The sequence below is a fragment of the Physeter macrocephalus genome, chromosome 19 (assembly GCF_002837175.3).
Source record: "Physeter macrocephalus isolate SW-GA chromosome 19, ASM283717v5, whole genome shotgun sequence".
Lineage (NCBI taxonomy): Eukaryota > Metazoa > Chordata > Mammalia > Artiodactyla > Physeteridae > Physeter > Physeter macrocephalus.
This window is the reverse complement of record NC_041232.1, coordinates 68,978,050-68,995,768: the sequence shown is the minus strand read 5'-3', so window position 1 is coordinate 68,995,768 and position 17,719 is coordinate 68,978,050. Positions and strand designations below refer to the sequence as shown.

The window sequence follows — 17,719 nt, the reverse complement described above, 5'->3', positions numbered from 1 at the left end:
ACGCACAGGCTCAGGGGCCGTGGCTCACGGGCCCAGCCGCTCCGCGGCATGCGGGATCCTCCCGGACCGGGGCACGAACCCGCGTCCCCTGCAGCGGCAGGCGGACTCTCAACCACTGCGCCACCTTTCTTGTTTTATATACATCTCTCTTTGTCCCATAGAAACTCAACTCACTGCCTTCTGCATATTACTTCAGAATATATTTCCAGTGAATGAATATAGTAATAAAAGTGGTGGAGTAGGGTGCAGACAACACCACTAGAGATAAAGAGATCTTCCTAATTTAGTGTCTACTATCCTCTACTTACTCACTCAGTGGCCTTGGTTAGGTCACAAGCCTATGTTGTGGTCTATAAACTAGATAGAAATAGTGCCTGCTTAGTGAGCTGATGTTGGTATACTTACAAACCCTTAACATAGTGCTTATTCTGCATCACACACTGAGCACTTGGCATCTATTCAATCATTTATTCCTACACCATCCAATTGAGATGGGTACTACTGTTTAGTCACACATAAAAGAGTGGAGACACAGAGAGGTGAAGGAACATGCCCGAGGTGACACAGCTAGTAAGTGGCAGAGCTGGGACAGTGACCCTGGCAGTCTGCCTTCAAGGTTGTCTGGGTCCTTAACCACGAGGCTGTAGCTATTTGGAGCACTTTGTAGACCAGAAGCTCTCTACAACCTGGCTGATGCTCATTTAGCAAGTATTTGATGATGTGGAATAAATTAAATATTCAGAAATTTCATCTCACTGCAGAATGACCCTCCATACCTCTAAGTCACTGGCTATTATGCACAACTTTGGCCCAGGCAGATCCCTTAGAAAATCCAGACATTCCAGAATAGCACTTCTGTAATAGAAACAGTATCATCTAGCGGTTAAGAGCATGGAATCTGATCACTTGGGTTTTTAGTTGGCTATGCCACCTACTAGCTACCTGGCTCTGGGCATATGATGTAATTATCCTTGACTACTTCCCTGAAAAATGGGGAAAATATACATACCTCCTAAGGATATTGTGATAAAATAAATTCCAAAAAAATATATAATGTGCTTAGGCATTGTAGGTATATATATATATATAATATATATATTTATATATGAATGAATAATTCACTCACTGGAAATATATAACGCCTTGAGGCATTGTAGGTATCTAGAAATTAACAGCTAATGATAATTGTGATGAGCACTGGCAACGTAACAGAGTAACCACTAGAGAAAAACATGCGGCTTGTTAGCAACAGAGCAGAAACTAAGACCAGGGTCTCAAGTGCATTCCGAAAAGTTCTACCTAACGGAGGCCACTTGCTTTTTCTGAACTTAGGAAGTATTGCGAGCACTTTCTGTATCTCTTTGTCCTTACAATAGTATCTCCATCTGTCCAAGACACCTAGTCAGCCTTTTTAATCATCCGACTTCATCGCTCAGCAAAGTTTGTGTTGGAAGGGCGTAGTCCATCTTTTTTCTTTTGAAAGAGGACATCAGGCCAAGATGACGGAGTCCTCATAATCTGATTCTCTCTGCCAATCATTTGTTGAGGCCTAAATCAGCCCTGCCACTAAGTGCTAAGGAGATACATGCTTCTTATTTCGTAGTCTATCAGCGCCATCCTGTAAGTGGCCAGAAGCGCGGCTCCTGAGTGATGCCCGGGTCTACCTTTGTAGGGCTGGCTCTGGTACCCATAACAAGAGACGATTAGGCCCGGGGTTTTGACTTCATCTGACAAGACGAAGGTACCTTGACTAGGTGGGTGCGTGTGGCAGTTTGTTTCTCTTCTAAAGTAAAACAGAGTTCGATTTGTTTAGGACTGTTTAGGTCCATTTCTAACATTAAACAGGATGATTTAAACAGACGTTTTCAGGGGAAGTCACAGAATTGGGGGATTCTGGCCTTTGCTGCCTAGTAATGTGTTTTTTCTCAATGCCACTGCTGAATTCATAAGGGGCGAAGAAGTATTTTTGCTTGTCAGCTGTGGGAAACCTAAAACAATTTTTGCAAGGGCTGATTCATGAATTCTTGCATTGAAAGGGAAAAAAAAAACATCTGCCAAAGGGGGTGGAGGAGAGAGAGCATGACCGATACATTTCACAACGAATATCTCTTCCCAGCCAATTTCAATGTACAGCAAAACCAGACCCCGCGTTGAGTTCCTCAGGAAAGGTCCCTTTTGGCCGGACCTCTTCCTCGAAGAGTTGTCCCTCATTAGTAATCATTGCCACCTTGTGGATTACAGAGGATATTGGTTTTCATCAAACTTCCATTTCCATTTGGCTTTTTATGGCAAGTGCACTTTGGCGGTGGGTTGCCGAGCTCCTCACCAAGAGGATCCTGGTTTTTTGAGCAACACCTCACTTCTCTTCTCACAGTTCATTTATGATTCTGGTGAGAGTGTTTTTTCAGGAAACACACATCTCACTTTTTGACCTAGGAGCATCTGTTAGAATTTTTTTTTTTTAATACTACTTTGGCATTCTGGAAGTGTTAATGTCTTTCATATCTGTTTAATGCTATTTAGGGATATTTATGATCACCTCTTGGTTACTCAGGGTAAAGTGTGTCGCAATTTTTTTTAAACAGACAGGAAAGCATTCACATGAGGAAACAGATTGCTTTAAACATGTGCTTCCTGTGACAGTAAAAAGAACAAATTAGATTTAACACTGTGTCATGAACGCATAAATGTGTACATTGAAGCTTTTAAAAGCTTTATGTTCAGTTCTGGTCACAACCAAAATTGAGTCACCTGTAAAAATTAAAGACACCTCGGTTCCTCTCAGATTCCTGAAGACCCCAGGAATCAAGCTCCTCACCTGAGGCTGCCTCATTGGAATCCTAAAAAACATGATACGTTAAGGCTGGAGAGAATAAGCACATTCCAGACACATTCAGGGGTTAAACCAGGTTAAAGTCAGATTCTGTGTATTTAGCAAAGAGAGCAGAGTGTTTGGGGGAGAGAAAGGCAGGATTTTATTACCATCTTCCTCCCTCCCTGAGAATCAGTGAGGAAAAAACTATTCTTCTGAATCCCACATCGACCTCTTTCTTTTATGAAAGAAAAATAAGAAAATCTGATGTTTACTTACTAGCCCCTACTCAGATTTAATTACGTAAGAAAAGGACTCCTTTTCTTACATAATTCAGTTTGCGCTCCTGAATGCTGGCTGGCAGGGAGTGCAGAGAATCTGAGTTAATATTTCCAGTTAGACACAAGTGTTAAATTGGAGGGCAGGAATCCTCTCCCCAGAAGAGGCTCTCCTCGCCATTTCTGCCTGAGCCCCGTGGATGGTGCGTTTCCTTCCCCGGTGCTTTCAAAGCTGAGGCTTTGTGGCAGGCTCACCACCTCTCTGGCCAAGGAAGGCCGGGACCGAGTCCCTCAGGGGGAGGGCACATAGTTTGGGGACATCTGACTCTCTGCTAGCTCATACTGAGGTACTAATATCAAAACAGACTGCTTGTCGCTGCACGGTGGGGCAGTGCTTTTTTTGGCTGCCGTGGTTGAAATGAAATGGGCAAGCTGTAGCCCGCTTGGCATCAGAAGGGGCGAAGGGAAGCTGGGAGATCAGAGTCAGACTGTGAATAAAAGTAACAACCAATGGTTAACTTCCTTTTTGTGTGTCACTTGGCAGCGATGCGACTGATGGCGATTTTTTTTTTTTTCTAACGTGGGTGAGAGTTCAGTGCCCTAGGAAGAGCCGTAGACGCTGCTATTGTGCTTCCTCATACAGTTGACTTGCGTTGATTTCTTGAGGCCACTACCGCTGTTCCCAGAGCCAGCTCCAGGAGCTGTATACATGGCCCGTCGGACTTCGAATGAAAAAGGTAATCAGATCAGAGGTGATCCACACAAAATCTCACTGCTGTTCGCTAGGAAATCTCCGGGAGATCAGATTCTCGCAGAAGGCAGTGGTGCCAAAGGATAAGATATGCACTTCAATGGATATTCCCCAGTATGCAGACATCCAGAGATCTTTTTAAATGACACGACTCCACATCCCTCATCTGCCATCAAAGAGTCAAATCCGTTTTGGGCTGTCTGGAAAACGCAGGGCTAAAATAGCCAGATTGAATTCAGATGGAATTACCTTCTGCTTTTTGGGGAGGTTGTGGCTCTTGGGTTAGTGGCATGATTTTCTTTGAAGGAGTCATTCGGAAGAGAGTTGGGGAGAATTTCTCAAGATTTTCCTCCCATTTCTCTGTTTGCAAAGAGCTGTTCCCCAAAGGCAAAAAGAGCGAGTTGCCATCTTGAGGAGTGAATTGCGTGCTTAGTGAGCACCAAATGGTCTCAGAGTTACCCTGGAATTTTCAGTATATCTAGCCGCTTTCATATACTATTTATTCCCCTAACCATTTGTACAAGATATCAGTAAGATGACCAACTTTTGACAACCCTAAAAGCAGGGAAGGAAGCTTAGAAATAGAATACCATTTGTCTGGTAATTAGAGTGTATCTCTTAAGAGTTCGAGAGAATTCTGATTAACCTTTCTGTTCCCACATTCTCACATAAAATTAGCACACCTTTTAAATTATTATCTAGTATTTAAACAAACATTTTTTTGAGTCTTCTTAATGCAACAGGTTCTGGAGACACTAAAAGTGTGTTATAGGTTTCTAAAAAACTTCATTTTTCTTACATTTTAAATGTTCTGTTTGTGCAAAATTTCGAGAATCACCATAAGGGCTTCTTTGCATTTTTAATTTAGTAACTAACATATGAATAAATTTGCATATTAATTAGTTGCAGATTAAATCATGCATACATAATTGCCTCCTTACTGTGTTTAATGTTTGTCAAAATCTCCAGCCTGGTTTGATGGATGTCATATGAAAGATTACAATTTGATGTACCCTTGGAAGTATTTACACCAATAATGCAAGATTCTTAATAGCAGAATTCTCTAGTTATATACAGTTACTAATAAACATGTAAGATAGGTACCTGTCCCTTTGACTAAAATTTTTTTCTTTGCACCAAATCATTTACTATTCATAATCATTAATGCATCTCCTAATTATGCAGCATATGTCTGTTAACCCTTTCATTGCCCGTCTTCAAGGGGTAGCTTCTTTTCTTTCCTTGTCCCCTAAAGAAAGCAAATTATTTCATAGGATTCTGAAATAACCACATTGCCTTTTACCTATTTCTCCTTTGCCATTTCCTGAGGATTATATAATCACTTTGTATTTTACAGTTTAAGATCAAGAAATGACCCATGTGCCACAATTTGTAGCTGATGGGCTCCTGCCTGCCTCTCTTTTACCAATGCTGAAAAGAATTCAGATACTTCAGATACCTTCAATTGAATGATTTTAAAAAATATAAATGTATATAGATATACACACAGTCCATTTAGGAGGGTACTTGTAGGATAAGTAAAATTATTCAACTTAAATTTTATTCTATTTTGAATATTGTAATGCATTTAATGTATTATCAGATATAGGATGGATATGTTTTTGTTTTTGTGTTTTTGTACTAGGACTGAGACCTCTGCAGTAGAAACTGACTAGAGAGTGGATGCTCTTGATTCGACATAGTTAAAAAAAATATGTACGCCAATAAGTGTTCTTTTTAATTAATTCCTCAGGTATTTAATTTTTTAAAGTTTCATTTTACTCATGTAAAGAGCAGACCAACTGGCTTTTTTTTTTTTTTTTTGCTATTTTGATATCTAAGCTGCTTATCACACTGTATTACCCTGCATTAATGAGTATTCCTACTGTGCAAAATTCTATCAGAAATGATGGTGTGAATGTCATTTTTAATTGGAAGTTTATACAGTCAAATTTATAGTACACAACAAAAAATATGTACGTAGCTCTGCTCCAAGCCTTTTTTAGGCTATTGATCTTTTTGGTTTAAGTATACATTTTTTTCAATCTGACTTTAAATTTAGTGTGAGAATCTGGACAAATATTACTAAGTTTGTGTTAATACCATTGTTGGGGGAAGAGGGAAACTAAGGCACCAGACAATAATAATGCCTTTTAATTATAAGAGGAACAAATACAGGAATTACCAAGAATCTATTTTCATGGACACATTTTAAACATGAAAACTTGCTGACCAATTTTATACGTTCCACAGAAGTCATAATGTTTGATTTCTGTCTATTTAATTGTTAAATGCCTCGCATTTATATGCCTAGTAAAGAGACCGAAGGTTAAAATGAGTCCAAAGCATTAAAGAGCTGATTTTCCTTATTTGATTCTTACTTAGGAGAAATAATACCTCCTGGTCACCTACCTCAGGATCATTTTTTTTCTAATCACAAGGCACAATGAACTATTTATTGATTTAGCAAAACATTCTAATGCAGCACACAATATCGTATTCAGTTGTTTAGTAAAGAGAAAAATGAAATGAAAGCTGCAAAACTTATAGAAGGAAGCAAACAGTCAGACCTGAAACATCATATTTATCCACAGCCATTGTGCCTAGGTAATTCAGGGCATATGGTATGTAAATGATGTTTGGAGATTCTTGCCAAATCTACACACGACGGGATAAATTAAGGACAGGTTTCCCTGGGTGTAAGTTCTATGATTGTGGCCGGCACACTCTGCTCGGATGTGTTTGTTCTGTTCTTGTCTTTCAGCAAGAGCGTCACACGGCCTTCAGTGGCCAAATCTGGTCCTCAGTCAGCTTTTAAGACATTATTTTTAATTCCTAAGAATCGGTTTTATAATTAAACTGAAAATATAGTACCAATTTGCCAAACCATCCTTTTGCCCCCCAACATTTGAGAAGATCTGAATAATTATCAGTATATATTTGGCTGGTGCCCATTTAAATGGGTATTTTTGACAGTGGAAATGGAGTGCTCTTAGCCCCTGAAGAAAGGTGTTACTAAATAGTAACTTCTCTAGGTTAGGATTAAGATGTTTTCTAGAACAGGCAGTGATTTATTTTGAATAATTAATAATTTAAATTCCGAGTTATCCAGGTCATAATTTATGAATTCAACCTGATAACTCAAATTGCTATTATCAGTTATTTAATTTCGAATTATTATTTTGTAGTATATGCTCTCACTTCCAGAAAGGTGCAGGCACTGTCCCCTGCATCTATTTAAAACTCATTTTAAGTAGGCAGGAGTTTTTATACTATTTGCTTTTTTCTGAAAGGAATTTTTTTTCTAGACCAGGTGTCTTAGCCCATTGTTTTTAATACTTTAAATTAAGGTCCATTTTGATTTATCTTGGAACTGTGTAGTTGGAGATTTTGTTTAGAAGTGATGGCAGATCCTTTTTTCCTATGACAATTCATCAGAATATACCTAATGCATTTACTGTGAAGACTCAGTTATGAATATAAGACTTACATGCTATTAATAAAAGTTATTTCAGGCTATTTAAAGTATGTAGAGTATGATTTAGGATGTTTTATTGTTTTTATTAGTAAGAATGTTTTTACTAAATCAAGCTGTTATTTTTTGAAGATAATGCTCTTAATATTATGGTTTGATTTGAATGAGCAGTTGAGGCTCTGTCCCTACAATTACATTTCATTTGTGAAACACAAATAACATGCTAGTTACTGTATGGAAAATGAAATTAGGCTCAGTCCTTGTTCATGGCTGTGTATATTGGGTAAAATCAGGGGAAAAAATACCCTTGAGGGTCAATATCAAGCAATACTTCTTGACTCAGATCCAGTTTAAAAGTCATATAAATGGTTGTGGTCCTGGAGGAGTTCACAGAAGTTTTGTGTAGTCCATAGTTTGTGAACTCAGGTGAAGTTTTGAGCTGATTATTCTCTGACCATCCCTTGGTTCATTGAAACTCCTTTGCACAGCTGTGCTCCCAACTCAGCAACAGAGAACAGAAATAATCTTCGCTGGAAAATAAAGCTCAGTCGGTCTTCCAACTTTACTGGGAACTTGCAGCCTTCAGAACAGCAAAATGGATAACCACAGTTGAGATTAAAGAGTTCAGATTAAATGTATTGCACGGTAGGGTGGCATGGCCCTAGTTTCCTTCATGCAAGCGCCGTGCATGCGAACAACGTTAAGCACTGCAGCCACTTGCTAAGATTTTTGGTTTGAAATGTCAGTCATTGGACCACATTTAAAATAAAGCACCTGCATTTTATTCAAAGAAATTAAGGTATATTAGGCTATGCGGAGGTGAGTTGAGGTGTTTTTATGTGTGTATTTTTTTTTCCGGCAAGAGCCATAAATAATAAAGATAAAACATCTCAAGTATTAAAGCAGTCTGTTTCCATGCACTGTATGGTTCAAAATGACTTAGCCTTTTAAAAATTTTTCAGAAAGAAAAGTGTATAAAGAGTGAGATAAATGAAATTTGCATCTCTACAGACAACTCTGCATAGCAAATTTAAGATTCTAGCGTTTTCCTTCCAAACATCTGAAAATTGGGAATTTAAAAGGAGACCCGGACAGACCCTTAACTATTGCATTGCTACCAGGTGTCTCTAAGATGATAATCAGTAAGTTAGGAAACTTTTTTAAAGAGGTATAAACAACTAAAATGATAACTTATTTTTGTAGATGCTTTCAGACATTTCTTCTTAGTTAAGGATATTGCAAGTGTATTAACTGTTTGTTATATAATTAGTCAATTTTAGGTAGACCAGATGCATTAAGCTTGTTTCATGAAAGATATGACTTACTTGTATCCAGATCTCAAGTGTATTTCAAACCAGTCTTTACAAAATGTTAGTGCCTTTCTCTTAGGATTCTAATCAACAAAATTCCAGCCTTCAGCTCCCCATCTGACATCAGCCAGAAAGTATGGAGAGCGATTGATGATACTATATCATCCTGTACCCACTTAGCTTTGAATCTGCTTAAGGCTCAAGTGTCAAATTTTAAAATTCAGCAAATATTTATTGCACACCTACTAAGTGCCAGGCTTCCTGGAGAGCGCACAGCCATGGACCAAAGTTCCTGCCGTTGTGAAGATTTATGCAGAGATACAAGTGGCCACAAGTAGTTTTCCAAGCAAGAGTTCATTTCATAATGCTTCATAGGGGCCCAGTACCACGGATCCACCTTGTGGACTAATAAATGCAGAGACTATGTCTCTTAAAAGTCCAACAATTGATGTAATTGCACAGTCCCTGGTAACAATGTAATATATAGTATAAAGATGAAATCAACTATGAGATATACTGTAATTGTTGGCGAGTTTCTTTGTTATCAGCATATTTTTAACAATGTAACAAAATAACATCTTTCAAAGTTTTTTTTTCCTGTCGTGCCTAAAATCTGGTTAAATGGAATGTGTTGGAAAGGACAACAAAAAATGGTTAAATACGTGGAAATGACATGGAAAGCACCTGCTTCTTTGTTTTGTTTTCCTCCACGTCATTAGGAAATAATGTCTAGCCATAGGAGGGTATGTTGTACCTCTAAGAAAATGTTTATAAGAAGAAGTTTTAAAGTAGAATATAGATTAAATAAGTAGGGGAGACCTGCCAAGAAAAACTAAAGAATACATGAAACAGGAGTCTGCATCACACATACTAAGTGACATAACAGTATCACCTCTCGAAAGTGACAATGCATGTATCCATTTTTATATCTTTGGCATATTGTTGGCACGATTAATTATTCCATTGAGAAAATAGCCACACTATACAAGAGAAAGGAAGATAAATTAGATCCTCCAAGCCCCCTTCTGTGAAGTATATGTGGAAATGAATATGCTCTCTGCCAGCCCAGCAAATAAAATTTGGTCCATCCCTATTCTTCAGCGGTTTATAATCCAGGTGAGGGAAAGGCCAGGCTCATGAAATCAAAAATAATCATTAAAACGTTTGAAAACTGGGGAAACAATTCATCATAGCTACATGTGTATGTTTGTGTTTTATCAGTATAATGTAGGTATAGCTCTATTCGAAAATTTTTGTCTCATAATATACTCATTTTTTCCATTTCATGAAGACTTGACTTATTCTCAGATTGAAGTTACAGCTGGCTGTAATGTGTTTTTCTGACAACTCTGGACTTGATCATTTCTGTCATTGTGGAAAGGAAGGAAATAAATCTCTTTTTGTTCCTCATTCACTCAATGAGCAAAAATGTCATTGAGCTCCTAGTATATGCATATAACATTGTTATAGGGCGGGGCAAAGAAATTTAAATCGTAATCTCTACTTTTTAAAAATTTATAGTATCTGGGGGCAATAAAGTAGGGGCACAATTTATTTAGCTACAATTCATGGCATTAAACTTTGTTCAAGAGCCATATATTCTAGAATGGTCCTTATCTGGAAGTGATTACAGAACTTGATTCTGGATGGCTGAGAGTTACAGATCTGGCAAGATGAAGAAAGAGGCCACAGATAGTGATTGAGCTTCTAGCAGCTTCTGTGTATCTCCTCCCTGTTGTTGAGCTTTTGCTTGTTTAGCTGCAGAAACAACTTGTGATTGGCTTTATATTTTCAGAGATTGGTTGTCCAGAGATATCGCATTATAATAAAAACATAAATCACAGAATTTTTAAGTTGGGAAAAAAAACTGTCATGATCACAATTTAACACTTATTTATTCAAAACATATATATTTATAAAGAAACTGAGATTTAGATAAGGCCAGAACTTGAAGCAACGTCTTGGTTTCTGGCTTCCACATTATTTTAATAAGGACAGGAGAACAGGTGATGGGGATGGAGGTCTCATCCCCACATACTTGGAGAATCAGAAATTTTAGCTCTTTTGGAAGTCTTTAAAAAAAACCAAAAAGACAATTAAAATTTTTTAAACTTTTGTATGTTTAAAAATTATTTATCATAAAATATAGCCATTTGTTTAGTAATGGTACTAAGAATGACTTGATACAGAAATGCTTAACTCCGAGAAAGCCTATGGGCCCAAACATTTTATTTTATTTTTTTAAGTGTACTTATTTTTATTGAAAAAAGTATAAGTTGATCAGTTATAGATCAACACTGCTAGCAAGTTGGAAGGACACAGGCCATGTACAAAATGGGTAAGGCTTGAGGAGCTCTTAAGTTTACTGTGTTTTCTGTACCCTTTCCTTGCACACAACACATACGCGCACATACCTATATGGTAGCACTGAGTGGGTAGGTGCTTAGACCCCATAAAGAACATGGCTTGCAGGCTCTGAACAGATATTAGAGAACATGTCACATGCTGTGGAAAAGGAAATCTCCGGTTGGGTGTAAGCATGGGAAAGGTGACCTGTTTAAGATTTTGACTCACGTTAAGCAAACTTTAAGTTGTTTTACTTTCAGAATGCATTTGATAATCCCATTCAAAGGAGCCAGAAAGCTGACTGACATTTTGGGAAACACCCTTGTCGAACAAATAGAGGCAGCTTTCATGCCTCTGGTTTGTAGGCACCATAATTGGGCAGTTTGGCACTATTAACTACTAATGCCGGCTTTGACTAGGAAGACGTCATTTTAAACCAGTTTCTGCCCAACCATAAGTGAATGGAAGTGAGATCCTTACTGCCGTATGAGTTTTGGGCACTCCTCACCTATACCTGATTCGGGTGGCCTAATGTTAGAAACTGAAATGCATCGGTGTCAATTTTTTGCCAAATTGTTCTAATTTTAATGCTGTTTGTGTTCAGTGAAAGCTTATGAATTTATTTCTGTTTTATTTAGTAGAAGCTCAGAAATTTCTGTAATTGCAACTTATCCCTTTTAAAACAATTTCTTTTGGGGTTACGCACGGAATTTGCTGTAAGCCCTTGTCTCAATGGATGATGATGCAAAACATCTCCTGTGACTCTTCACGCATCTCTGTTTATCTGTGGGGTAGATGTTTAAGTGCTTATGATTAACAGAGGAAGAGGTCATTTGTTTTTGAAACTGAGTAGTTAAAATTCAAGGTCATTTTGAGTTAAAGAATGCAATATTTTTAGGTCAGGAATGGACCAATGACCAAGCCTAAGCTTTAGGCTAAGGATCAGCCTTGAGGGAACCTAAATCTGCTACTCCTTTCTCCTGAAATACCATTAATTCTCGCTCCGAGGGGGCTGGTTCCCAGTTACCCAAAAGAATATTTTAGGCAGAAACTTTATAAAACAGGAATTTGAGATAGACATTTCAATAACGGATGTGCATTGGATGCTAATCTTGTATGGTCATTCACTTCCATTTTAAAACTTTTTTTTTTTCATTCTTTTTACCTACTCTTTTAATTCTGAGTGTTTAACAGAGAGAGCCATTAAAGTATTTGAAAATTGTTCGTTCTCTGCCCAGCAAGCAATTCGTTGTTCTGCTTGCTCAGTGATGTCAAAGAAAGGTAATCAACAGTTAGAAACCTCAGGAAGTTGTTAGAATTCCCACCCCCAAAGGGACTTAACAAACCCTGGACAATTATTCTATTTAGAATGAAAATGATTTTCACTGTGATATCCCATTTCCCTCTGATCACTGAGCAATGCATTGGGAAGCCCATTATTTATTCACAATGTTTAAAAAATTGTGTACATCCTGTGCCCAGATTCCAATCTGCTTCATCAATCCATTTTGTTAAGTTTCTCAAATGGCATCCTTCATCCAGGCAAACAAACATACCCAGGATTTCCCCTTTAACTTTTCGGGAATTCATTTTTACACGTGCATCAATTTGACGGAAAAAACAGTTGTCGTCTTATTTCATTTGATACAGGTGATTGTGGTAAGCCTGCTAGCTTTCTTCATCTAGGAAGTGCAGCAATCTGAGTCAACTTCCTCCATCTCTGTTTTTATATTGTCCAGTGTGATGCTTCCTCATTGCACCAAAATAGAAATGGTTTGTTTTTGTGTCAAACTTGGAGACTGGCTATGGATTATACTGGGTTAGGTTAAAGGAATTTTTTTTCCCCCAAAGAACATTCCACTTATCCCAGGGGTAAGAGATTGATGTCCTGGGCAAAAAATAAGAAGCACAATGCAGGCTTTTCTTCTTAACTAAAATATCTCCTTCAGTCGTTAGAAGTGTCACTTGCACTATCATTTTCTAATTTCATTCAATGTTCGAGAGATTTTGGTAGTAGAATAAATGTATGACTTTTGCAATTACAGGTCTTTGCATAGAATTGAGGAAGGAAGAAGTGAACTTCAGTTTGAGTCAAGCGTGCAGTTTGCATTGCAATTAAACATGAAAACCTATATATTCTGGTCTTGCGGCTGAGTGTATTTCACTTTACCATATCATACATGCCCTTAGATGCATGTTCCCCAGTCTGCAGGGTAGTGCCATTTTATATCTCCGGCTTGTTGAGTTTCTTCGAAAATGTTCTTCTGTTCATATGGGTAATGACATACTCATTGTATTCTTTACCATAGAAATGAGAAAATGTGAAAAAGTGGGAAAATGATTCTAACCAGCTCCAACTGCATGCAAGAATTTTGGAACCAGTTTTTTGCATTTATTTTGCATACTACTGTATGTCACCAAAACAGTATATGTCTGTGAGTTTTTATAATACCGTATAAAGCAAAATGAGAAACCTCCTCTTCCTTCTGAAGAGAAATACTGCCACAGAAAGGTAGAAGATGAATATTTGTGGAACAGAAGTCTGGTCAAAAAAATTTAGTCCATATTGCTTACCCTTAGTAATCAATATGACTACAAGCTATCTGACCAGCCAGGAAGAGAATAAATATTGATCGCGTGATAAACCATTTAGATGTCTGCATATGAACCCAAGCCATATAAAAGTAGCCAATTCAAGATAACGGTAGGAAGTCTCTGATTAGGCCACAAATAGAATTTAGATTTTCCAGTCTATGCTGATATTTTGATACTCTTCTGTGATAAAAGCATCTTTCAAACTAAACTTCTCTACATTTGAACCATACGAATTCTTAAAACTATTGTACCTGTAATAATCTAAATGGTGCTAAGAGAATAAGTTTATGCCCCGGAGAAGACTGAGATGATTTGTGCTTTATCTCAGTCCTACGTGTAATACGGATTTGCTTCAGAGAAATATTTCTGTGATTATGTGACAAGTATATTTATCTGAGATAAGTATTTTCTCCAGATAAATGTGCATTTGGCAAAAAAGTTTGAGATAATTGGGATTCCAGTTGAAGAGAACCATTGTGTTAGAGTAATAAAGCTTACTCACTTATCAGAGAACATAGTTATTTTCCATTCTAAAGATCTCAATACAAAGAAATACAGAAATGTCCATACAGGAAGTTTGTTGGTGTTCACTCCTAGATTGCAAGGTTGTCTCAAGTTACGGTCGTCAGAAAAAATTCTTTTTACTCTGTGTGTGTGTGCCTGTGTGTATGTGTGTGTCTGCATCCTCCTTTGGATAATTAAATCTTTTATGAAGTGGATTTTTGTCATTGCAGTTTAAGCTGGTTTTTAAACACCAACCCCATCTTAGGTATTATAAGCTATCGCCCTTTACTGAAATTTTCATAACAATCCTCGTGTGTCCTTTTACTACTAACTCAACACCAGCATTAGTTTAGCTTATGAATTAAATGTCTCCTACTGGAGAGCAAAAAAAAATAATCTGATTGTCTAGCGTCTGAATAACTTAAGTTCAGTAATACCTCCTGTTTTCAGTGCATAAGGGTAGCCCAGATAAGCTCCTCTCTCTGACGTGGCAAATTCATCATTCATGTAGGTTTAAATATGAGAACATAGATTCTGATACTGACACATCAACAGAAAATATGTATTTTAAGTATCTAACTGAACATACAAGCTTCTCATGCCAGTAGTGTGATTTGATTCCTTAGTAGTGAAGAGTTTGGCGTGGTCCTGTATTTTTATAATTTTTGTCCATTTTAGTAGACGTCTGTGACTTACTGCCTCTTTTGGGTGGGGATTGCTTTCCCACTGTTCTTCAAGGCACTCTTGCACAGAGGAGAGAGCAGAGGGGCAAGGAGGGACAAGGAAATTTCCTCGTTTATAACACGCCCCCGCTGTGCTAAATGAGGTGTCCTCTCATTTATGCCTCAAAAGAAGCACTTGTGTTAAGAGGAGGAAACTAAAACTCAAACCTGTGATATGACTTGGCCCCTGTCACACTGCTGCAGAGGAGCGAGGTGGTCATTCTCATACAGAAATATCTGACCCTCAAGTTTAAGCCCTGGGGATTTCGTAGCTTTGTGATCTATGAAATGTCATCCAAGACCCTTTGTGCCTTAATTCTCTGTCTTTAAAGTAGGGATGATAATACCCGTCATGGAGTACTAGTTCTGAAGATGAAAGTAGTGTAGGCAACTGTGTGCTCTTTAAATTGTATATCACTATACATGTATTAGTTAACTGTCTTATGATCACAGATTTTTTAATGGGGTAGATATTTACCTAAGGAGGTCATTTACTTTATAAGTTTGCTTGTTCCCATTATGTTATGTAATCACTGTATGTGGATGAGTATCACTGTTTTCCTTGGGGTATGATGTTTAGCTAATTCAGCCGTACTAGGCCAAAGAGAACAGCATTGTAGAAGTGAGCAAGTATCATATGAAAAAAAATTGTTTAATGACTTAAACAGAAACATGGAGTTGTACAAGTTCTACCAAGTTATATTTTGGGGGGGAAAATGACATTCCCTTCAAACGGCCATCATTCATTCATTCGTTCAAGTCACTTGTTAAGCACCTGTCTTATTCTGGGCAGTCTGCAGGGTACGTGTATGTGTGTGTTTATGAGGTTTATTTGGACTTCGAAGTAACTGTGTAATGTTGCAGTCATTATTCAGAAAAAGAGGCAGAATTTACTTTAATGAGATCTGTGACTGGGAGTGAATAGTTGAGTTCCTTATCCCGCAATAGTTTGTTGTCCGATTGTTTAATAACGTGTATGACTGTCCCTACTGCACAATTAAAGCATTAGTCTTTGGTCGTATTTTTCCATTTTATTAAGAGCAATGGTCACATGACCTTGAGCACATGACATTGGCCATGTGGCAGATCTCTGAGGGCAGGAAGACTGTTGTACATTTCTCTGAATCCTGTGCACATCCCATGACGGGGCTCTCCAGCGTTGGGAAACGGTAAATAATTGTTTGTGAAATGATTGAATGAATGCAGAAATCCAAGACTCTTCACTCAAATGGTGTAGAATATTTACTTGTTTTGATGCAGTCATTCCTTCATTCATTCAGCGAGTTTTTACTGAAAGTGTACCTTGTAGGTGATACTATACACATGCGTTTCCGAGTTCTGGTCAGATATTCCCCCAATTTTTGTGACAACTGTAGGTATGTGTCCCCAATTCCCCTTCATCCCAAATATATCTGTCAAGGGTTTTTTGGAAAATCACAAAAGAACTGTAAACTTTAGAGAAAAAGTTAAGAATAATATGGATGTATTTTAGGTGGTCAGTATTCTAAACAATAATTGTACTGGTAAGGATTTTTTTCCCAAAGTGGCAGAGAAAACACTTGGGCACACTGCCTACCCCTAGTGTCCTCAGTGGTGTTTGCAGTTAACCATCAGAGAGCTTGATGGCTTACTGTTCTCAGTGGCTAACCTCCATTCCCAGTCCTCTCAGTGATAAAAAGGGACTCTGTCTAGCTACTGCTAGTTAGGTAACGTGCCCAGTTGTACACTGATGAAACAAACAACAGACCAGGTCAGGTCCCTTAAAAATTGGCTGCTATGATTAAGACTTCTTTTAAAATTATTATGAAACACATGAATTTATGCATATAGCTTCAGTTGTTTCTATACTTCTGTGCTAACGCCCCACGCATCACACTAAAAATTTATCATGGGTGATATTTCTGTCACAAAGAAAACTTCAAAGTCTGAGTTTGCAGAAAAGTCTCAGTTGACAAGCCACTGACTTGAGTTCTGTGATTGAAATATACTCCAAGGTCAGCAAACCAAAACTTGAACATCACTGGATGATAATACCTTCAGTGGCTCACTGGTTATAATGCAAAGAGCACCTTTCAAAGGAGTATATCTTTATTAATCATTGCAAATTTGTACTTTTGAAATTTCAGACCCTTTTTCCATTAGTTAATAAAGCCAGGAAGCTTAGTGCTCTAGTCCCATTTTAATTTTTTGAGTCCCAGGTGCTGATTTGTCAGGGTTTAAAAATCTCTTTCACCTTATCAGATTAAAAATATTTATTTATGCACATGTTAACAATATATTTAAAAGCAATGAGAGCTTCAATTTTTAAAATATTAATTGTGGCTCCTTAAAGTATGAAAATTTTATTTATACTTACATAATGTATAAAAAGGCATTTATGTGTTAGCAGATATGCAAGAAAAGGCATTTAATGTAGGTGAAGCAGAATGGTTGTTTATCAAAATAGTTAAGAAACCTTTCTAGCAGTCCACCAATGAAAATTTAGAGAGGCTCTAGAAACAGGCTTCTAAATAAGGCGTCTTTATAAGACACAACAAAGGAACAATGACCAAAACTAAAAACCCAACTTATCTCCCTTTAAATTCCAGCCTCTTTTCTAAGCCATGGTTTTTACACACTGTCCTTTGGTAGGTGGGTACCTTGGCCTTATGTATGAAACACTGAGGGTGGTTTAAAGGTTACAAATGTGATCCTGTCAGATTGACAACTAACTGTTCTAATGAGGAAAAAATCCTCAAAGCATGAAATTTGAATGAAATGTGTGATTATAATTCAAGTACTGTTTACACAAACCTCTGGGGACCTTCCGAATAAATGCAGAGCAAGTGAGTTAGACAAACCTCTGGGCCTTCGCTGTACGTGTGCATGTGCAGTGTGTGTGTGTGTGTGTGTGTGTGTGTGTGTGTGTGTGTGTGTGTGTGTGTGT

The 17,719-nt window shown here is 37.8% G+C and overlaps 1 protein-coding gene across 22 annotated transcripts in view; it reads left to right on the top strand.

Moving 5' to 3' along the window:
• TCF4 (transcription factor 4) overlaps positions 1-17,719 on the top strand; it is a 363,640-nt gene that overhangs the window by 245,003 nt on the left and 100,918 nt on the right. The window contains exon 1 of one of the 22 annotated variants that reach the window (XM_024132220.3): positions 3,804-3,827. The exons of the other annotated variants lie outside the window; for them this stretch is intronic. Coding sequence (XP_023987988.1) covers positions 3,819-3,827 — 9 coding nt within the window. The 5' untranslated portion in view covers positions 3,804-3,818. Of the gene's footprint in view, positions 1-3,803; positions 3,828-17,719 lie in introns of those variants that run through there. 22 annotated transcript variants of the gene reach the window in all.